Below are 24,019 nucleotides of genomic sequence, written 5' to 3'. Positions count from 1 at the left end.
ATATGCATTTCTAATTTTTTTTGGCCTAATTTAAAGACAAAAGACAGCCTCCTAGCTGCTCTTCCAGCTCCAGTGGCTTGAGAACAGTGAGATGTCACACACTTGTTCAAAGTTAGTTATGGTTGTATCAACAAAACTTGGAGTTTCTTCCAAATCAGACCTGCAAGACAGTTTTCATGTTTTACTAAGAGGTTCATTTCAGCTTCTCCCCATTCCTCTCCACTGGGGTGCAATGACTGATAACAGCACGGCAGCTAGGATTGAAACTGAATGCTTTATCTACTATAAATGCTGCCCATAAGTATGAGTTTTGGTGGGTGCAGAGGGCACCACCATGACAGCACAGCCTGTCTTTGCTGCACTGCCATTGTTTGTCCCTGACAGCCTGAATGCGAGGAGAACCATGCCATGCAGCTCTATGTGTGCTACACCTTCCCTATCACAGCCCTCAGCACCTCACCAAAGTACCAGAAAGAAGCAAAATCTGATTTAGACTCACATGAAAGCTTCCAGGCTGTGTAACTCCCTATTATCTGTTATTTTAAGCATCATGTTGTTCCAAGCTACTTTAAAATGTAAACTCTTTTGACAGACTGTAAGTTTTGCCACAGGCAGCTTCATTCAGCCCTTCAAGACACAACACTGTTGACCTTCAGTGAACAGGACGGAAAACAAATAAGCCTCCTCATAAGATCAGACCTACACGCTTGACATGGTATTTACAGCACTTCTCTGATGGTGTTACCTCTGCAACTGTGGGAAAGGCACCCAGCCTTTATACCAGCTAAGCAAGCTCATTGTGAAACTGAAAGCTGAAACAGCACAGAAGGCATTCAGGAGACTGTTGCTTTTAATTTTACTTTTTCCTCAAAACATGTGATTTGTCATACTTCTTCCCAGACAGAACTGCCAAATCTTTAAAATAGGTGAGATTGGTACAGAAGTTAAGGCTATAAGAGTTGTCCCAAAATCTGTGGAAGTGAAAACAGGCAAAGAGGTAGCAGAGATTTGCAACTGAAATGAGTAGCAGCATTTTCTTGATAATTCAATCAGTTGGGGTTTGCCTTTCTGAAATCAGGTGTGGTGAGCAGCAGAATCCAATGATTTCCAATACCTGCCCAGAAATGGGGCCCAGAACAGATGCAAGGTGACACAAACCTACCCAAGTGTCTGTGTGCAGATTTGGTTTATTGCCTGTAAAGCTTCTGTTTGTGCAGACAAAGTGCTTGAATGACAGGGGGAGCCTGACCCCCACTTTGGGTCACCACGGTTTGAGAAAGCTGGAAAGAGCTGACCAGAGCAAGACTGTCCTGAGGGTTGAGAAACATCCCTGGAAGAAAATGCTAAATGCTATTGAGGAACTAGATTTGTTTAGTCTAGATAAATAAGAGGGAAACATGGAAAAGGTATTTAAATGTATAAATGTTTTTAATAAAGAGAACGGGAAATAAATTGTTCTGCATACTCTGGTCTACGCCAAGGAAACTGTGAAAAAATTCCACTTCAATGGATGTGAAGATTTTTTTCTGATTTCCCACGTGGGTTACCACAAGAAGATGCATACAAATACTGTGCAAACTGTTCTCAGAGGTGTGAATGTAGAAAGCAGAAAGGCATTTATTGAGGATCTCAGTGTATCTAATATGTTCTCAATGTAAGAGGCTCTGGAGCCTCCTTCCAGTCCTCTGTAGCAAGGTTCTGCAAAACTCTGCCCTGAAAAGCACTGGTGCATGCCATGGCCCTGAAAACACATATTGAAGGATGCTTTTATGCTGAGTGCTGCTCACCAAAAGAAACCTGCACCTCTGAGCAAAGCACCTCTGCCTAATTATTTGATTTCTCCTCGGGACTAAGTATCTTCTTGGCAAATGAACAGCCTTGCTTCAAAGATATTCAGTCACCACTATCTCCAACAAAAAGAAATAGCTTTCAGAACCATGAATTTCAGCTAAATATTCAGATCAGATGAGGGGATGGCATTGACTTTTGTCAGACTGACTTTGCAACAAATGGAGTGGGTCGTTAGTCCAGAGAAATAATGGTTATACTTTATCCTTACACAGTGCCTTTCTTCTAAGAACCTCAAAACTTTACAACTTTGTTGCACAATTAAGTCCTCATCAGATAGCTGGCAATCTCACAGTATTTTGAAGAACAGGATGGTGAAGAGTTCTGTTTTGCTGAAGTGTTTATCATATTCATCCGCGACTGAAATTAAAGAAGTCTTACTGAGATAAATGAAAACCAGAAATGCTAAGAGTCCTCAAATCAGTTCGTTTGTAGCTTTTGCAATTAGTCAAAAAGGAATAGAAACCTAGAAATACAGGTTTGTCTTTTTATAGCAGCTCTTGCTAGTGGATGAGTCATCATAGTACCTTGAAGCACGATTGTTCATAACAATGATATGGACCAGAAAGATATCACACTTAGAACAAATAGACTTCTTACAAACGTTATGATTATAACTGCTTTCCCGGCAAGTTTCAGACATGCAACCATGATATTGAAATTATAAGAGTTACTTTAAAAGTCACTTGCACAAAACAAATAATGTGCAGCATATGTTATGTCTCAGGTTATGAAAACATTCCACAACAAACTAGCTTAAAACAATTAAAAATATTTCATTCAACGGACAAAAGTTCAAGCCATAACTTTTCTTGAGCTGTCTTTGATTCCAAGCACATCCGTCTTAATGATATGTGTATGTTCAGATTTTGACAGCAGTTTTCTACATATGATCTATTTGCCAATCCCTACATAGATTTGCTGCTAGTAAAGAACTCAAAACTATGGAAGAAGCAGGCTAAAATGAACTTTACTGTTCTGCTGTGATGAGAAGAGTTCATCCACAGAGACCTGGAAACAATGGTTGCATCCAGTTGTTGTGACGCTGCATTTAATTTGCTGTCACACAGCTGTGACCCAAGAGACCAACAACAGCGGGCAACAGTTTGTGTCACACACTGTGTCTCATGCAGTGCCATTTCTGCTGTTGCTCTGGCACATCACATCCTTCCACAAAGAAAGGCACATCTAGCAGAGGGACACATAATGGGGCGGTAGCAGTAGCATGACTATCTGTGGTGACTCTGAGACCAACACTCATAAGGAGTCATGAGGACTGTAATTAAACTGGCTGCTGGAAGAAAGAAGCCTCGTTAGAAGTATGTAAGTCATCTTGGCAGCTGCATGGTTGACGCAAAATCTGGGAACAGCAAAGTCTATATGCTCAAGTTATACATGTTTTCAAAAGGGAAAAGTCATAGAAGGCCAAACAGAACATCAGGTTGTGCCTCTTTCTGCTTCTTGTGCTCATCTGCTAGCTGTGACCAGAGATTCACCCCAAGAACTGGCTCTTGGCATCTTCGTCAGGGCCTGCACAGCTGCCTGCATGGCAGGAAGATGCCAACACAGAGCACAGTGTGGGCATGGCCTGTCCCACGGAGGGGACACCTCTCCTGTTCAGAGCAGGGCCTGACCAAGGCTGAACCTGTGCCATAGCCTGGTGAACAGTCTAAAAGCAGTGGCAAATGACGGAGGAGAACTATGAAAGAACTGATGGGGAGAAATGCAGAGGAAAGTAGCGAGAGAGGAGATAGAACAGACAGTCTTGGTGGCAGTTTGATTTTACGAAGTCCAGGTTAAGCATGCATTTCAACCTGGTGAGGCAAAGGTTGCCAGCACTGTCACAGCCTCCTGAATCCTTTTGGTGTTAAGCCCAAAAATGTTGGAACGTTCTTTTTTCTTGCCCTATGTCTGATCTTGTCTGCTCAGATTTAGCAGTATTTGTTGTAAACAGCCAATTCTACATCAGGAGCAGCTGCAACGTTTTAAGTAATCAACTTCTGCATTTTCTTTTTATTTTTTGTTCTACCACAAAGTCATCTGGGTCTGTATGAGGCAAACCAGTAAAGCACAAGGCTTCATAATTCCAGGATATTTTCTTTGAGATGACAGATGTAGGAATTGGCAGTGAGGCAGATGGGGAACATGGAGAGCAGCTGTATTATTAGCAGCAATTCATCAGTGTGCAGTCACTACCTGAGAATCAGGGGGGACATACTGCACTGCATACACATCGTGAGAGCAAAACCTTTCAGTGCAAACCAGTAGCACTAGCCCTGGGAATGGGAAGATGGTAAATATCTTACCCAAGATTACAAAAGCAGATCATTGACCCACTCTTATGAAAAACAGCGTGGTCTTGTGCCTCTGAAACAAATAGCAGTTTCAGTACTGAGAGCAAGATCACTTGCTGGTAGCTAAATGAAGCAAATCAGCAGTGCCTGTTAACTGTGGAGTTTGTTTTGTAGCTGCAAACCGATCTGGAGCCACGATGAATCTGTTTTCCCTCAAATTCTACTAAATTATCAGAAGCTTTGTTGACACAGAAAAATACAACTGAAAGAAGACAATAGAGCCCTCAGCAAACAGCTGAACATGTTCTTCTGCCGGGAGGGGCTGTACTAATCCATCACAAAATGCTAACAACCTCAGTTTATGAACTTATATATTGTAATAGACATCATCTAGCTTCAGGCTGACTTGCTTGCTCCAGACTCACTGGGCTGCCTGTCAGGCTTCAGCAAACCTATGGGTAGGGAAAGAAGTTTCTTCTCGGTTAGAAGTTTCTAACATCTTTCCTTTGTGGCGATTGGGAACAAGTTGCAGTCTTTGAACTGTGTCATTCCTTGGACAACTTAGCAGACATTGTGGTGTCTCTTCTGACTAGGGCATGGAAAGCATAAAACGCATTTTTCATGCTCTCCTGTTAATCACAAGCAGGCTCTGCTATCTAACTGGACTTTGTCATGTCCATTCTCAGTAGACCATTCTGTAGTTGTGACAATTGAAATGCTCTTTTCTAGAAACCATATTTCTGCTCTTGATGGTGACAACTGCAATGCAGATAGTGTGAGTAAAAATGTTTCCCAAATAAAAACTTTCAGTCCACAGTGTGGTTCCATTGGAACGTTAAATTATTTAGTTCGGAGAAATCTCAAGGCATAACCACAATATTAATTACAGAGCAACAAAAGAAGGGAAAAGATTGACTGGATCAAGGAGAAATTTCCTCCTGGCTCCTATAGGTGACCAGAGGAAATCTTTCAAAGCTCCATAGAAAGTAATTTTGAAATAACGGAATGTCTCAGGAGACAAAATTTAGTTGTTTCATCAGCTTCTTTTGCAAGTCCTGTGAATCAGCTGCAGGCTTCATGCTCTTCGGATAAATAGAACCACTCACTGCAAACCTAACCAGCCATGGGGTTTCTGGTACAGCTTAGATTGAGAACATAAACTGGTCACCACAGAAGCTCTGCTTTTGACTTCAATTAGTGAAGAACCGGGCTCCACAAGTACGTAATGATATTTTTCAATGTCTTTAAACATTATTGCTTCTCCACACACAGTGTTTCAATAAATCTTTGGAAACCTTCTTACAGAGGTTTCTTCACCACTAAAAGAACTTTCCCTCCTTTGACACAAAGGTTTAGAGGTGCTCATAAACTAGCCAGCTGAAATTGTTTTTGTAGATATAAAGGGGAAGGGAAGAATGTTTGACTCGTTTTTGCCTTTTCCTCCTTTGAAAGCATTTTACAAACAGATTAAAGTGTAAAAACAGATGAACTACTCAGTGTCAGTAGCTGTCAGTAGGATGAGTAGTTTAAGAACAGAAAGAAGATTAATTCTAACCAAAGTTAGGCTACTCACGCAATCCTTGGAAGCGTCACTGGTTCAGAAGGTAACCTTTTTTTAGCAACCTCAGCTGAACCACTGCCATAGTGCATTTCTACAGCCAGCCAGATGTTTGATCATATTTTTGGAAACAAACAGTATTCTCCACATTAGTGGCAACAAAGATACAAAGATGACAGGACAATTTTGACGGCTTCTGTTCTCAGAAGCTTTCTTCTCTGGCCATGTGCGCTTAATATGTTTGGATGGCATCCAGTGTCCAGCCTCGTATCAGAACCTTTCTACCTTTTAATGTCCTCCCTCACTCAAGGATAGCCTAAAAATTAGCAATTAATCTTATGTTGCAATAGTCTCAGCTTGGCTTTCTCTGGTAAACTGAATGTCATTTGTACCATTAAAAAAAAATCTCTGAAACTATAAACATACATTTACAACCTCAACATCACTGAATGGCTTTCTTGCAGGAAAACAAACAGATGCCTCTTGAATTCACTCCTCTGAATCGTAAGCCTGTAAACATCAGTAACCCTTGCCTTGCAAGCCAATCTCGCACTGAAGTCCATGAGCTGTTTGCTTTGAACAAAGGCAACTCATGCATGAAAGCCTGATCCAGGTTGCACTTAAGCCTGTATTGCTTTATCATTTTCAGTGGGGATTTTGCAGACTGGGCTTTCACCTTTCACATATGAGGTCAAAATCCTGGGGAAATATCTGGAGAAACTAAAATCCGACAGAGAGTTTGGGAAGGCCTTGGAAAAGATTAGAAAGTGAAGTAAAACATCAGGAAACAGTGGGCTGCTCACAGAAAGACTGGAGACATAGAATCGTCAAATCGCGCAGGCTGGAAAAGACCTCAACAATCATCAAGTCCAACCTCAACCTCACCATACTACCCTAACTCTAACAACCCTCCACTAAATCATGTCCCCGGGCGTGAAAGCAAGCAAAATCACTATCAAGCACTGCTGGAAACAGGTGTCACCTGTGTCACCCAATCCATTAACAATCATATGGTAATTGCCTTCAACAAAGAATTGAGAGGAGAGACATTTATTGTAGGAGATGACACAGTTTGCAGTGGCATTTTCCACTCTTTCTCTGCTTTGCTTGTGGGACAAACAACATCTGTGGTAGGACAATAATCTTGCTACATACTTAAATTTTGACTTAGGTTTGACACAAGCTTGACTAAATAATAATAAATTAATATACAAACTGAGACTTAGCATGTGTGTTAAATGAGTTTTCTAAGTATAGCTGTAGTGCTGAAAAACAACAACAAAATGGGATAGTTTGAAGTGCCACATTTCCACAACTTGAATGTGTTGGTTACTTTACAGTCCACCTGCAGTGCAAAGATTTTCTTTAATAATTATTTTCCTATTCTTTATGCTTGTATACAGATATTGTAATGAATTTAAATACACTTATTTTCTGTGAAATTTAAAACATTCCTTTTGGTAGTGCTCTAGTTCTTGATTCCAAGTTAAAATAATGGAAAATTATTAGCCTAGCAATTCATCCAATTGCACTGTACCAGCCAAAGAGGTCAGTCTCAGGCATTTCATTTGAATTTGCTTGGCCCATTCTTGTAAGGCTATTCAGTTGATTGAGTTTCTAGCTGAAGAGGCTGTTTTTCCAGAATCCTAATTTCCTGCTGTTAGGGAAGCAGATGAGTAAGAAGATATGCTTAACATTTTTTGATCATGTGCTTCTTCATTCCCTTCCTAGCTGAGGTCAAGTCTACAGTTGCCTGCTACCACTGCTGAGTTTAGCTCAACGAGACATTTGTCAATGCCCAAAAGACATTTGTCAACTCATTTTGCTTTTAGCTTCAGGAAGCAAAAGCTGAAATCAGAAAAATTCCTGCAAGTTACAATGGGTGCACTGAACAGCTGTGGAGGACAATCAAGCAAAGCTATCCTGAACTGTTGAGAAACTGCCCACAGAAATCTGTGTGGATTTGCTATACGATGTCATTTAAGGCACTCTGTATTTCACTTAGAATGGAATTCCCCTCACTGCACTTTAATCATCCAAGAAATGAGTCACATAAAGTCACCCTCAGCAGTAGAAAGATAGAAGAACTTCATCTCTCTGGTCTTGATAAACATCTGTCTTTGGATAGACCAAGTTTACAATGCATGCTTTGAGAATGTAAGAGGCTAGACCCACTGAAGATCAATTTTAATATGTTGTTTTGTGTAAAAGTTGCCTCCTGCAGACAGCTTTGATATCTTGCAAGGCAGTGTTTCAGACAGCTGAAAAAACTTGATTTCTTTTTCCCATGTGAACACATTTTTCAGACAGACTATATCTGGGGAAGCTGAATGAACCTTAAAGGCTTACTATTAACTTCCCTGGCCATTAGGTAAACCATATGAAGTGCATATAAGTGGTGAGGAGTATGCAGATTGGATAAGGAAAAGATAACTCTTTGAAAGGCCAACGGTATCCTGGACTGCATCAAAAGAGGGGTGGCCAGCAGGAAGAGGAAGGTTGTTGTCCCCCTGTACTGTGCCCTCGTGGGGCACGATCTGGAGTACTGCATCAAGGCCTGCAGCCCACAGCACAAGAAAGATGTGGACCTCATCGAGAGGGTTGAGAGGAGGGCCATGAAGATGATCAGGGGGCTGGAGCACCACTCCTGCAAAGAAAGGCTGAGAGAGCCAGGCTTATATGGCTTGGAGAAGAGAAGGCTTTGGAGAGACCTCGTTGTGGACTTCCAATACTTGAAGGGACCTCACAAGCAGGAGGGAGACCAACTTTTTATAGGATAGTGATAGGACAAGGAGAAATGGATTTACACTAAAAGAGGGGAGATTTAGCTTAAAAGTTAGGAAGAAATTCTTTTCTCAGAGGGTGGTGGGACCCTCCTCCTGCCCAGAGTGGTTGTGGATGCCCCATTCCTGGAGGCACTGAAGGCCAGGCTGGATGAAGCCCTGAGCAGCCTGATCTGGTGGGGGTCAACCAGCCCATGGCAGGGGGTTGGAACTGGATGACCTTTAAGGTCCCTTCCAATCTGAGCCACTCTCTGATTCTATGTTAACAAGCGTATTTGTTAGCCAGGGGGCAGACAAGTACATCTTTCCACTTCCCAGCTAATCTTGAGCAGTCTGCACTATTTGCACGGTGTACTCAGCCTTTTCAAATACGCTGGCTAGGCTCCACGAGGAGTCATAGCAGCCTGGGGGGCTTGCCTCGCCTCAGCAGACAGCTGTGAGCCAGTTTTACATGTGTGGTTGACATGAATTAGCTGAAGTAAGTTTCCATTTTCCAAAGGGTCAAGTCAGAGCACTTCCAGCAAACACAGGGCAGCTAGAAGGCTTCTACCCACTGAGCAAGTCATCCCAATGGTTTTCCTGACCACAAATGACAGTTATGAAGCATCTCCTCTGCATGAAAGTTGTAAACTTGGGAGTGTAACTTCCCAAGAATGACAAGGAAGGAAAAGCAAAGCTTCAAATAATAACACTAGCTAGAGTAAAACTAACATGGTTAACAGCCTTCAACCAATGCGAGCAAGTACAGTTCAAATGCAGCTCTCCTTAAACTAAAAGGACAGGGCACAGAGGACTGCCCAAGGACCTACTGTGGGGCAACACCATCGAGACAGAGCAGACTCCATGTTATTTCTGTAGGCTCTTGTGCAGTTTGGCTTCATTTCAGGAGACAAAAATGCTCAGAAAGTATTTAGTTAACTAACATTTGTATTATAAACAGTGGGTAAAGGATGAGGAAACAGGACTTGAGCAAACCATGAGAAAATGCATTTCAGTCTGAGACCACAGCAAAGGAACTGCTAATCAAGGCAACAGATTTCTTTGATGCCCTATATTACTGCCTGGCTGCAGTGGCAGAAGAATGCTTATTAAAATACATTCCGATTAGAAAGCATTAATTTGAGTAACAAGGTTGCCATATACTGCTGCTCAAATATTTTCCCAAATCAAACTTCAGAAAGATGAGCTGAGAAGAGTACTTTTCCGGACTAAGATGTAGTGATCAGCACACGTATTGATTGTGTTATCTCTGGAACAGTAACAAGAATTATATATTGATTTATCTGGAGACTGGATTGTACATTGATTATGCTATCTGCAAAGCAGATAGCTAAGTAAAGCTATCATCTCTGGCTAAAACTGTGCCTACAGAGTAGCGAAGTCAACAGAACAGGGAGATGAGAAATCCATTGAGTCACAGTGTAAAGTCCCAGGGCAATTAATTAAATGGCAAAACTCTCCTTGGCTCAAGTAAGGCCAGGATTCCTACTTAAGTATTTAGCATCGTGCAAAGTTTACTAATGGGAACCCAAAGGAGACAGTGAATAGCGTTTTCAGCAAGTAAATAATTCTAACCTACCCTAAGTCCAAGTAACACATTGTGTTCAGACAGGCACTTCATTCATTTCTTATTTCAATTGGGTCCTTAATGAAATGCATACGGTTTAGAAAAGCTTGAAAACTAGCTCAGAAGATAGCTCTTGGGCCAAGCCTTAAGGGAACATCCACAGTAGCCAGTGAAAAGCAGTACTGTGTTGACCTTTTATCAGCAAGATAACAAGCTTACAAAGGAACAAAGATGACTTTCTGGATACAAGTGATATAAGCTGAATTTGTACCAGCAATGTAACAATGTAGAAAAAAAGACCTAGAAGGCTCCCTTTTGAAAATGCAAAGCCTCATCCCATGTTTTACTATGCAGGTTGCTTTACAGAAGCTTAATGGTTGTTGTGGGCTTTTTCCCCCTCTAAGTTTCACTTACAGTGTCATTCAGTTTTTATTTTGGCCACTCCAAAAACTAGTTATAGAATCTTCCTAGAAGGCATTTAGTAAAACTAATCAGAGGAAGAGATCTCAGCACTGGAATCCAATTCCTGGTAGGACCTGCCCTTCCACCAATGGGATTCAGCCAGAACCATTAAGAAGTGATGCGTGAAACTTCTTACGGGAGATGGAAGTCTTTAGTGATCAGAGAAGATGACTGACTCAGAAGCACAAGTGCTAAAGTTTGCATTTATTTTCATGGTGAAAATAGGAAGGGAAGAAATGTCACGGAGAGAACAACATGAAGGAAAAAATGCTTACCATCAAGATTAAAGCAATGGTGTGCAAAAAGAAAACTGTGGCAATGTGCAGAGCTAAGAATGGGTGCTTGTGAGTGTGAGCCTGGACTCAGCTGCATGACTTTTCCCAGTAGAAAGGCTCATAAATCATTTTAATTTCATCTCACCCATCTTACGTAATTATTTTCTTCTGCAGAAAGAACTGATAGAAGAGCACTTTTTAGCCAGCAGACAAGTGGAAGGCCCGGCGCTGCTGATCAGCCAGTTTCCCTTCCATAGGACTTTGTCCTCCCTTCCTTATCCTATAATTGTTCATATAAACAAAGACATATTTCCATTTAGCAAAATGCCCATTGCTCTCAGTAGGCTGGAGTAAGGAGGTTACTGCTGCATACAGCTAACCTCCTGTAGTAGAGAAAGACATTGAAAATGTGGCCTTTACTCTGTGCATTTCCTGGAGGGAAGGCAACGGAACAGGAATTCAGATAAGAAACCTAACTGTTGCTGTTCTTCATATTCTGTGAAGTGTATTAATGGGGATAACAATACACATCAGACATCCTATTCAGTAACATTTTTAGTACACAACCGGGTCCAAATATAAACTATAATGACATATGGAGACTGCCTTAATAGCCATTTCAAATCAATTTAGTTTTATGTAGTGTCTCTCAAAGTATCTCAAGGTGGTGGCTTTGCAGTGACAAAGAAAATAATGGGCTAGTGATTTAGTGGGGTTAGGCATGGTGGCTTTCAAAAAGGAAGGCAGAGATGTTGCAGTCAGATGCACAGCTCTAATCTGAGAGCAGCACAAAGGTAAACGTATCCCTTCACTCTTGCACTACCAGAAGAAGCCTGGTAATGAAGACATGCTGGGTTCAGTTAAACTGAACCGTTCCACGAAGCACGGAGAGCTTTTCCATTTGCAGACAGAACTGGAACCTAAATCTGAAACATTCTCACTCAACTGCTGAGATTAGGAAAAGCCAGGAAATAAATATTTGTGACCAATTCATTTTAGCAGTTTTACCATTATATTTCACAACCTCAGAAATTTTAGACTTCCTGTGGGTTGGACTTTTGCCCTACAGGCTTATTAAGTCAAAAAGGCAGCTTTAAGTGCCTTTTTCATGGAAACTGTTAAAGCTTCTCTTGAAGAAGCAGGATTCCAGTCAAGAAATCTCGATGTTATGTGACCACTGTGCTGCTCCTGTGAAGTAAAGATGGCCAGTAGATGAGTGTCCCCTCAGATCAAGGCATGGAAGTGACACACACCCCGTGGGACATAGCACTCCTGTTGATGAGGCCCTCTCACCAGCGCTTATCCCCAGAGGGCCCTGAGGAGTGGCCAGCTCAAAGTGGGACCTCCTGCGAGAAACAAGTCAGTGCTTCTTCAGAGCATGTGTCTAGATGGCTGGTATCTTCACCCACCCCTTCCATGAGTTTTCTGTCTCCTGCTTACCATTCAGGTCAAGCTGCTCAGGAGCCATGGAAAAGCTTCTGTTTTGGCATTGTAAGTGAGACAATCACACGCAGCTCTTACATTTCCCTCCCATCAAATATTTCAGAAGGGGCTGCTGGATATGGGTGTTTCAACATACTTTTGGCAAGAGGGCGCATTGATGTCTTCCTATGGAAGAAGTAGGGATTTACTTCCTCTTTTTCCCAGATGAGAACCAGAGTTCCTACGTGCCATTTCTCCTAGAGGCTTAAACCACCCGTTTTCCCTTCCAGGTGCTAGGCCATGCTCAGAATTTGTCATTGCTGTTGCCTGTAAGCCAGGGAGCCATGGAAGCGTTACTCACACATGCCATCCTTGGCCTCAGCTGCAACAAAAGGCTGTTAGATGTCTTCTCATCTGCCTCAGTGAGTGCTCAGGGGCTGCTCAGGATGTTAAAGCTGCATAGAGCCTGCACTGTGATGATCTGAAATGGTGTCTCCCCCTCAGCTCTCTGGATGAGCTCTGAGCTCCTTCAGTTGCCTCAGGGCTGATGCTGAACGCTCTCGCTAGAGCTCTCTATGCAGGCATTCACTGCTCCCACACACCCAAGTTTGCCAACTGTTGCACAGCGTAGTAACATCTCACAGTGCCTGTGAGTCACATGAGGTTGTAAGCACTGATGTGACGTCTGTTCATCTGGGGAAATGTTTTCCTTTCCTTTCTGCTGTACAAGTATTATATGCTTTACTAAATAAAGTGCATGTTCCCTGTGCAAATGAATACATTTTGGAATGAGGATATACTGACACATTATATGTTAAATATGCATGACATTTAAAAACCCAAGAGCTAAAAATCTTTTATAAATATTAAAGAGCATGAAGTCTACTTTTTATTTAGATTTTATTTCTGATCTTGCACTCTGGGAAAAATACTATTTACATTATAAGACTGAATTATCTGTCCAAGAGCCAAACCTATAATTTTATTCTATCAGTCAAGCTGTATGTCACACTATTTTTATGTCAAGACAATAAGGTTCTTTGAAGTACAGACACACACCTATTTGAAAGAAACTTCTGCTCTGAAAGCAGAAGGCTTTGGAATCAGTGGCTCTTTGTATCTTTCGAGGCAATGACAGCTAAATGGAGAAATGCAGCAGTGCAGCACCTAATGAAAAGAGGGTTTCTTTGCCGGCCAGGACCATATTCCATTAGGACATTTGGGTCCAGATTAACCTCTGCATGCATCTAACCTGATCTTGAATCACTTACCTTTAGTGGCTTAAAGTCCATCCTCTGGAGGTTCCTACTTCTCTTTCTATGCTAGAAGAGAGAGTAGGCCACCTCAACTCCTAATGCGAGTGTCTAAGGTAAGTATCCCCAATGAAAAGAAAGAAATCCAGACCTTGCCGAAGATGTTTTAAGTAATTATTGTGGGACCTTTGTTAGAAAAATTATCAGTCAGCTCCTTGTTATGGCGTAGCCAATATTACCTCTAGGAAGTGTTCTCTACTACCTGTAGAATGGCTTACACACTTCTCTAGGAAGAACTGTTTAAGAAAAAAAGTGCAGTGAGACCAATGTTGACATTAAAGCTTAACCAGCACAGTTTTAGTTTACAACAGAAGGCACATAGCTTTGTGTTTCCTTCTGCCCTAAGACCTTAACATAATCCGAAGACATCATAAGTTTCAGAACAGACCACATCCATTTTTCACACTGAAAAATCAGGTATGCAAGTCAAATAAAAAGTGTACAGCATTGCAGAGAAGGGAAACTCTAGTTCTAGAGTCCCAGTAATTTGCCTTCCTGCAACACTATTTTTTCCTGATGAAGACAAAACTGCTCTCAGCTTGGACCTTACTGACCTCACTAAACTATTCCATGTGCTTCTGCTGCACTATGGGGCTGCAAGTAAAGTAACAGATATGGCAGAGTGCAATGGGACATCAATGAAGAGTGGCATCTGGAACTAAAGAGTGGCACTTAGCTGGAACTAAAAAGCATTGTCCTCTCACTTCCCTGTTCCTGATACCAGCAAAATGCCCCTCTCCATTTCCAGATCAGGACTAGAGCAGTGGGAAAAATTTTCCTTATGTATTTGCCCTTCTTTCCCCTGTTGATAGGAATTTAAAGACAAACAGTCGCCTCAGTGGATGGAAAACAGTAGAACTTCATGCCCTTAATGAATGGGCAGCAGGAACTCACCCTGGTAGTGCTAAATGGCTGCACATGAAGCTAGCCAGGCTCAGGAAATGAAACCAGATCCCCAAATGCAGTCTGAGATAACTGAAAGTATGCACTGAAATTTACGGTAGGAAAATGACTGACTGGAAAAAAAAAAGGTCTGCTCTGCCCCTGCATCTCAAAACATTTTGTACCATTTAAGTGCTTTAGAAAGATATCTGCCAAAAATGCAGTTCTTTTTCCTGAAGGTCAAATGTATTTCTCTTGTAAAAAAAGATGAAGCAGCAGTTGTATGTCTTGGTTACTCCTATGAAAGCGACTTAGGAAAAATCCTAGGATTGTTCATATGTTGAATTTTGATGTTTATTGCTTTCTGGCAGTGACTTTAAAGCAAAGGTTAAACCTGGTCGGCAAATGATCCAGGCTCCTGCTCAAAAGGGTTAGTGCCAGTGCAGCCTGTCCAATATTGCTGCTGCAATCTGTACTTCTGTTCAGAGTGCCACCCTGTGGACACGGTTGCTACCACGAGCTCCTTTGGACAGCCCAGTGGTGCAACAGTCAGGAGCTGACAGCAGTGGAAACCAACTGGTGGTGTCACCATCAGCTCCAAGACACACAGTGTCAATTTCAATCTTGCAAGCTTTTGGTTACCTTGGGGCAAATTTGTGTAGTTTTGTAAGTGTAAGTTTTTGTACCAACATACAACATCTGTTACCAAAACCCATCTTTGCTGGTGCTTCCTACCCAGCAGTATATGAAACACCACAAATTTGAACAGAATAGGAAATAACCAGTTGATAAAGTTGCGAAGGTGTCCTGCACTGCAGCATGGATGCAGAGCTTTGCACGTGGACAAGAGAACAGAGAAGCCCTTTCTCGTCATAGATGACTTAAGCCTCTAGTAAGCACAAGTTCATTCTTAAAAGCCAAGATTAAACAGATTAAAATACAATTTTCTTTCTGCTTGTATAAGACTTGCAAGTTTACACACTGGAGATTGCCATCATAAATTTTAGGGCTCTAAAATTATATTAGAAAGCCTAGAACAACCTTGTTTAGCAAAGGTGTGCCTTGCAGCATTCTTTCAGTAACACCACTTTGGCTTCCCCTTACCTCTGGGGTGAGGTATTTCATCATGATTTCCTTTCCCTTCTCTCCCAGCTTTTCATCTGGAGCAATTTCATACTCTGCCTGGAACAGATATAAAGAAATTGTCAATATTTGCACTCGTATTTCACTATCACAACTTCATTTTGGATGTGGTCTTACCCAAACGTTCTGTCTGAAGAATCTGGAGAATAAAAACAGTTTTTTGATGGAAGTAAAACCTGTACACACAAACTGTCCAAAAATCTTCCACAATATTTTGAACAAACCCTGGTGATTTGTTTTCTGAGATTCTATCTCTTCATTAATACCAATACAATTTAATTCCTTTATATTTTACAGCCTTGCCAAGACAATGTTCAGAAAGTAACCAGAGACAGTAACTCCCTGGGTCTTGCTTAAAGAAAAAAAGAGGATACAAAAGGTAATTTTTTTCTCTCAGTAGTAGAGAAAGCGAATTTTTGGTTAATTCTTGCCACACTGGTATTTCAAGCACCAGATGAACTCCTTCAGTAGGCTGCCTGATTGGAAGAACGGGTCTTCCCTGTTTATTTACATCTTCCTTTGGTCTAGCATCCCTTCTACAGTGCCATGAGACTTGCCCATCACTTTTAGTGATCCTCCAGCCAGACTCTCACGAAGGCAGATCTGAGAGCCATTTTTTTTAGGCTGATTTCTCAGGACGCAGATAAAAACAAGAGAGGAGACAGCATAAGAAACAAAGAAGTATTACTGGTGCATTATGAAGACATGAATCACTTTAGTAAAAGTTTTGGAATCATGGAAGGCACTCAAATTAAAAACATGCTGCATAGAGTCCCAGTTACAAAATGATAACGACAAATTCGCAGAGGCATTCCAACTTGGCACTGCCCGAGGTACAAAGATTTAGCCTTAGGATCAAAAGATTTTCCAGGAAAAAAAAGTCAGCCTAGCACTTTTCATGACTGCTTGTATTAGAAAAAGGATCCCAGATAATCCTGCCAAACCAATTAAGTAACCTGGTCCAATACAAGCTGTTTGAGATGATAAATGAGGAGGAAGTTAAAAAAAAAAGAAAGTAAATCAGACTGAACTGGCAAACACACAGAAGTACAAACTTCAGAACTATTGCCCACTCAAAGATGTATGTACTGCTCTGACTGTGATACAGTAAATCTGAAGGAAGGAAGGCTGCAATGGATACCCAATGTAAGCAGACCCAGGAATGACATGAAAACCACAGTGTAGTAATAATGCTACTACCCACCTACCTGGACAGTGCTGATTTAGCTACTGCAGCTTAAGTCTAAAGCTATGTACTTAAACATGTACACAGCAGGTCGCCTGAACAGTTTAGAAAGACGATCTGATTTGGTTTGGGAAGTGACAGGGACTGCAAAGAACCCAGACAAATCTGTACTGCTGATGACAAATGCACTGAAAGCTGAAATCTGCAAGAGCAGTGCTTCTCTTTCAGTGGCCATTTTGGGGATGAACCAATTATGTACCCACAAAACGTATTACAAGGGTTTAAAAAGACATCTTTCATCCACTTTCCTGTCCTTTTAGATGCTATCTAAATATGGGTTGTTTCAGCCCTGTAAGCATGGATAATCTCAAATGTTTACAGCATCTTAACAGCAGTCTTCTCCACAATTCCTTGCTACAGCATAAAGCGGTGGCAAGGGTAACATAAGGAACAGTTTCTTAAAAGGTCAGAGTTGCATCTTACTTTGCCCCTTACAGTTTGTGGTTAGGTCCACACACAGACCAGGAGTTTTTCATCTAAAAGAAAACCAAAGCAATGTATTTTAAGGAAAAAGAATCTATCTAAACAAAACCTTTTGCACAGAAGACTGCCAAACAAAGAGCTCTTTGGCACTGCCTTGTCATGGAAGTGACTAGGAGAATTAGTGAGTCCTCAAATCAGTGCTATTTACAGATTGACTGATAATAACTGCTTCTTTCTCCTTCAGTTGCTTTCAGATTCTGAATACTCTACCACACTTTTCTGAAAAGGCCAAAAGAAGCTGGGCTCACAGATTTCCTAATGGATCTGTCTCCATTATCAAACATTGGTCATCACATCAGCTCGAGACCTGCAGGATGGTGATTTGGAATATCAAATATTCACTTATACATGGTAAGTGCCTGGCAACTATCAGTGCCTCCTTTTGGAGCTGGATTGGTGAAATAAAGAATGATTGTGCTTTGAAAGTTAAATATTAAGACATGTAAGCCAAGATCTTAGCTTATATAAGTGGAGAAATGTGAATTTCTCAAACAGGTAATAATTTGGATGCAGAATCTCATGCATTTGGTCTGATCCGTAATAGCTATGTCCTCTTACTGATATGTGTCAAAGTGCTTCAGTAATCTCTTGACAGAATGTTTTCTTGAAGATGTTGTTTGGCCACACAACTCTCTGACAACAACAAGGATTTATGTCAGGAATGCAAATGGTACAACTAATTCATTTTTCTACACCAGACAAAAGTAAATTTTCCACAAAGTTGCAAGCTTTCTCTTCATTACATCCACTAGTGAGTATGTAGACTCCAGAAAAGGAACACCTGATACAAATCACAATACACAGTTTGCTTGGGACTAGCAGATCCTGCTAGTATATTAATTTTCTAGTAAATAAAAACTGATTCAGAGTTGTCCTTTGCCACCTAAAATACATCATAAGGTTGTCAAAAATTCAGTGTCCCATCAGAACTATAAAACAAGAAGCAAATTGGGACAGAGCTGAAGAAAGAATTTTTGCAGGAATTGGATCAGTGTTTTGAAATACACTTCCTGATGGGATTCGACATGTGCAGAACTAAACACACACACACAGAGTATCTAAGATAATTGGGAAGGGATAAAAAGAACATTTATTTATACTTGCATTTGACATTCTCAGAAAATGCTATGGGATGGTGGTGAAGGTAGGAAGTGACAGACAAGGGAAGGTGTGAAAAGGAACTGTAACTGTGAACAGTGTTGATTTCACTGTGGCTCAAGTACTGTAAGCCTGCTTCATTTTGTTTCTGCATTCATTATTATTTCTCCCCTTGGTGCCACTTTTGAGCCACTTGGCACCACAAGACAGTGGTGCACTTTCAGCCATAGACTGCTACTGCAAGCAGAATTACACACATAAAGAGTCACTTCCTCATGTTCCCTCTGTTGCATGCCTGGGAAAAATACCAATATCCTTGACTCTCAATCTTGTGCTTAAATCACAAGATTCATTCCCTTCTTCCACAATACTCAAAAGCATAGCTAAAATTTGCAAATGCCTAATTGCTAGAAATAACATTATTAGTTAAAATCCATGTGAAACAAAATATTTTCCATTATTCCTTTGATGAATCCAGGCATGTGTTTCAAAGCTCCTGCTCTGAAGTCTAATAGCTTCTCCATGCCCTAGTTAGGTCAGACAGGGCCCTATTCATTGCTCATAAATGAGGAGAGGATTTACAATCACCCTGACCACATGGGACAAGCCGCAGGGAAGGCTCTCTCTGCAGACAGGCATGGATCCTTCCGTCGAAATAGCGAGAGGATGTGGGCTCACTGCCGTTTGTTGCTAACTGCTCCTTCGGCTGCTGTTTTGGAGGTAGTTATTCAGGCGGCTCCTGCTTCCCTAGAAGGAACCCTAGCTAAATATAAACATGGGTGTGTAAAGTGCTGTCCTGCAGCAGCCATCCTTGGGATGGGCCACAGGAGATGGGATGGGGAACTGTGATGGCAACCTTCTTTGTGATGAGGCCATGACCTCAGGGATGACCAAGAAAGGGCTGGATAGAGACTGCAACCAACAGACAAGATTAAGCATTGAGCGAAAAAGAGCACTTTGGATGAAACTGGCTGAGTCACCAAGACTGGTGGGGCTCACGTGAGCAGCCTTATTTCTGACATTGCCTTTACTTTCATCTTAACATTCTCTGACTTCCTGAAACTGCATGGTTTAAAACTATGTGTAAAATGAAAAACAGAGCCTAAGGAATCACTCTGGATCCAGGCGGACTGTCCCTCACAGCAGGCATCTGCCAGTTGCCTGGCTGGGTAGGGCACAGCTGCTGGAGTCAGTCCCCTGTACCCACCAGGAGATGGACATTGGAAGGATGCTTCTGGAAGAGCAGGGTTAGGTTTCTCAGTACAAGTCAGGAGCAGTAGAGTCAAATCCTGAGCACAGGCAGCAGATTTCATCTTCTGTTTTGGTCCCAGTTTTATACCTATACCTTCTACCAGCTACCTCCTCTGTTATCCTCAACTTCCTAACTGCTGCAGAGCCTGCTTCTTCCACCTTGATCTCTGATTTCTGCCCTGTTATTGCTCCTGTGCTCTAACAATCATCCTTGCACTTGCCTCCACTGAGATTTAAAGTCTGTGACTGAAAATTGGAAAGCACAAAGCAAACAGCTGGGATTCATAATAACTCACATTTCTAAATGAAAAGTTAACTTGAAACCACATTTTTCATGTTAAAGCACAGGACAAAAAAGAGTCCTTTTGACTGTTTAAAAACACATTTTGAGTTAATGAGTTTGTTGATATCAACAAACTGGCATTTCTGATGGAAAAAGCCTTGAACAGCTTTAAGACACACATACACAGATGGTTTATACACCATGCAAGGGACTTAACCAAATGAAATCTCTCTAACAGAGACACGTTTTGTACAAATGGCACTAAATGGATGCTCGTTCATCCTGTTACCCCAGATAAGTGTAATGTGTAGTGAAGCATTCAGCTGAAAATTCCACCCAAAGTGATGATAGTGTCTCTCATCCTCTGCCCCAATGCCTGGATAACACAAGCAGAAACAACCCAGAGAGGCACTGGGGCTACTTTTCTCCTCGTGTACTTTTATCTAGCTTCAGTGCAAAAAACAACAGAACACAGGAGAGAAAATAACTCCAGGTTTTGTTCTCCTTGATCAGAATTAGCTATTCTCTGCTCCCAGCTCCCTCCAGTTAGTCTAAACCTGATCCACATTAAAATGTTAGAAATCCTCCCCTGAGAATGAAAAAAGTTCAAAAATGATGAATGGGAGAAGATGAAACAGGAAAGTGGCTCAAGAGACTTGCAGTAAAGTATTCATTACAATAGCACAGCAAAATCAGAGAGCCAGCACCCCTTCTGAGGAGAGGACACCAGCAGGAGGTCCCTGCTGCAAAGCCACCTCCTTGTGCCGTAGGCACAGGCTGGCTGGGAAGGAAATGTACATTGCTAATGGGTTAGCTGCTCACTGATCTGCCTTTCAGCACAGGAAATGTATCCCCCAGCACTTCATTTTAATGGCTGTCTTTCAACAGCTAGAAAGCTCTATGACGTTGTTAAAATATTTGTAAGCACAGCAAAGTGTGCTTTGGAGCTGTGTGTGAATTCTTTGTTAAGGGCTTATGGAGAGCTGATTTAATCATAAAACAGCTCCACGTAATGATAATAGTTTGTTTGAACAGTTCCTTCATCTGAATGGCTGCATAAGAGTTCGGTGAACTACTCGTGGGAGATCTTGTTGTTTATGTGCTCAGATGAGCGTGTGATGTGTGTAATCACACATATTCAGAGGCACAAGCTGAAGCCATTGGTTCTTTTTACTGGATATTTTCCTCTTTTGAAGTCATGAAATTGTTTGCACGATATCCATAGTAAGAGATGGCTCTGTCCTTACTGCCTCACTGTGTAGCCTAGGACCACTGTAGTCACTCACACTGACCCCACAGCAGAAGCAGGAGCCTTATCACTTTCATCTTTTAATGTTAGGACCTACTGCCTACAATCATGTATCTTTGTAGCCTATTTTACAACTGACAGGTTGTGGCTAATAACTGGGGAACTGTTCTCAGAAGACATGCAGGAACTTTCAGTTTCTGGGCACTTTAATCTCAGTTACAAGTTGAAAGTGGCCAAGGTGTTAATGAGTTTTAGAGGGAACTAATAGATACACAGCTACACACATGCAGAATGCAACAATACAAACGGTTTTTTCCTTCAGAAAGCCAGCCTGAGTACTGCTGAACAGTACAGGAAACAACAACAACAACAAAACATTACAAAAACAGATGCTGTGAAAATTAGATTTGCAGGAGACTACATCAGACCAGGTTAGTTATTTCAACTGACAGCTGAAATAAATGTCCAGCAGAGAAGAGACTTTTTTCCCATATGCACTCAAGTTTGCACGGTCTGGTTGATCTAATCAGCCTTTGGAGGCAAAGGAGTTGGGAGAGTTCTTGCAAAACTTGGTTGCGTCCTAAGTAAGGAAATTGAGCTTACTGGTAGGCTGCTGGGTGCCTGACTCACCTGGGAGCCCCAGTTCCTGCTTTCCTTGAAGACAACTGAGTTCACAATTAAAACAAACAAACAAACAAAAAAAAAGCTATTAAAAATTAGGAGAGATCAATTATGAGCTTCTGCCAGTGACTTATCGAGTGGCCTGGTAAAGTCACCCAGCTGTGCTTTTACTTCGCCTTCTTTCTGTAAAAGATAGGTTCTTATTTCTCAATTTGCAAAAAGCCCTCTGAGCCTCTGATGGACAACTAAACACATTTCTCTATTATTATTTTTAATTTGATATTACAAAAAAGCTAAGCTTTGCATCTCTCATTATAAATGTAATTAAGCCAAAGAAAGCTTTGGCTTCTTCTGCTCAGAGCTTGTTACAGCAGGTGGCCTCAAAAAAAGTTCCATGTTCCTGGTGGCCTCAGAATAGGGCTTTAAAGTCAAACTTCTGGTTTCATTACGGGACTTTTTGCCCTTGTAGGCCTTGGCCTGAATCCCACTACTCACTCACTCAACACAGTGTGACTCCTCTGGGTGAATTTCAGTAGCCATCACCCAACTTAATGGCTGTGCTGCTAGACCTTAATATTGGATAATGCAGGGATTTTCACAGTCTGGGAGCAAACTTGTTTGGAATTTGAGATCGACAAAGGAGACTGCTGTTAATTAGCTCTAAAAAGAAGAACAAATATTCAGACCTCCACACAGCTCAACATTTTGTTCATGAAATCAGTGCTTCATGATGGCAGGTACCTCACTAGAAGGTGCTGGTTGGCTGCAATAAGCACCTGGAGCATCCTCCTGTTTTTGCTTGCCTTGAGCATACCTGCACTGACCGACTGCCAGCAGTAGCTGTCTCATGACCCTTGAGAGCTGAGCCTTCCCACTGAGGAAACTCATGACCAGCACTAGGAAGATAAGGTGAACTGTAGTCATTCAAAACCTCTTAGAGAAACCTTTCCACGGCTGTGCTGATTTAAAGGTTGCCCTTCTTAGCTTGCAAAAATCTGAGGGTAAATTCTTTGGTTTGTCATTTAAACAATACACTTTCAAACAATACACTTAATGCTGAGGTGAGGAAATCTCTAACAAGATGATGCATGTGTTCTCTGAGAAGGACTATTAGTTTCCAGTCATGCAAGTATTGTCTTCATTGTGAATTTTCTATCACACCCCTCACATCTATCAGTCGAAAAGCACAGTGCTGCAATATATCAAGATGTGTGCATGTGGGAAAATACCTCCTTTGGTTTACCTGTGAAACTGATTGTGTGCAGTCTTCTGCCACTCAGTGCTGGGTAATCCTATACTCCGGTAAGCACTAAGTGGGGAGTTTTTAACCTAGTGCAGGTGTGTTGCTCTATCATTTGCTATTCTGGTAGCATAGAGACCTGGTGTCTACTGCAAGTAACAATTTGAGCCAAATCCTGCTGTAAGCCATCTGAAGAAAAGGTCAATTTTACAACACACTGCTACATTTCAGCAGTCTAGGTGCGAAATCAAACTGCAAAATGAGTCCAATGAAAATGTACAGCAAGAGCATTAGGATGTTTTAAATTACGTTAATCAAGTAAAAAGGTTTACAAAAGTTCAAAGATTGTTTTATGAATTGGGATGGTACCAAATATGCCAACTAAAATTGATTATGGTGCGACTTTACTCAAAACTTTCTGCAATGCAGATTTGTTGTAGTAGCTGTGGTACTAATAAAAACTGAGAAATTCCCCCTCCCAAACTCTTACCTTTACAACAGTGCAACCTTCGCATCTGTTTCTACTTCAAAATAGCTCAGCCACAGCAGAAATTAAAAAATAAAATAAAACAAAACAAAACAAAATAAAATAAAATAAAATAAAATAAAATAAAATAAAATAAAATAAATACATATTCCTGTTGGTATACATTGCTTTGCCTTTGACCAGCTTTTCTCTAGCTAGTATCAGCTAGAGAGCAAATGCACTTTGTGATGACAACCAGCAGCTCATCTGCCTGCGTGGTGGGATGCAGCCTTTGGCTCATCTATGCCCTGCCCTTCAGGAGGCTCCCAGCAAGGAAGCCAGTGAGCATCTTTAAACTGTGAGCAGCTACTGCTGGCACTACACAGAGCCAAACGCTGCCAGATTGGGGACGAACATCAAGTCTGCCCAGGAGGCTGGGGGCACAGCTCAACGGCCAGGTTAGCTGGGAGCTCACTGGGGTGGGAAATGGTGCTGGGTTCTATAGCAGGCTCGTCGCGTTCCTTGGGGACCTCAA

At 41.6% G+C, this 24,019-nt stretch overlaps 2 protein-coding genes across 2 annotated transcripts in view; both read right to left on the bottom strand.

Annotated features, from left to right (window-relative positions):
* Positions 1–24,019, bottom strand: part of INPP5F (inositol polyphosphate-5-phosphatase F) — a 949,391-nt gene that overhangs the window by 193,242 nt on the left and 732,130 nt on the right. The window lies entirely within an intron of this gene.
* The window catches only part of GRK5 (G protein-coupled receptor kinase 5), a 162,475-nt gene that overhangs the window by 34,976 nt on the left and 103,480 nt on the right, over positions 1–24,019 (bottom strand). Inside the window, exon 4 of the mRNA XM_048944067.1 lies at positions 15,509–15,586. Within this exon, the coding sequence (XP_048800024.1) occupies positions 15,509–15,586 (78 nt within the window). The remainder of the gene's footprint in view (positions 1–15,508; positions 15,587–24,019) is intronic.

Source organism: Lagopus muta, chromosome 5 (assembly GCF_023343835.1).
Source record: "Lagopus muta isolate bLagMut1 chromosome 5, bLagMut1 primary, whole genome shotgun sequence".
Lineage (NCBI taxonomy): Eukaryota > Metazoa > Chordata > Aves > Galliformes > Phasianidae > Lagopus > Lagopus muta.
Note: the sequence above shows the minus strand (reverse complement) of the source record. Positions and strands in the feature narration are given on the sequence as shown.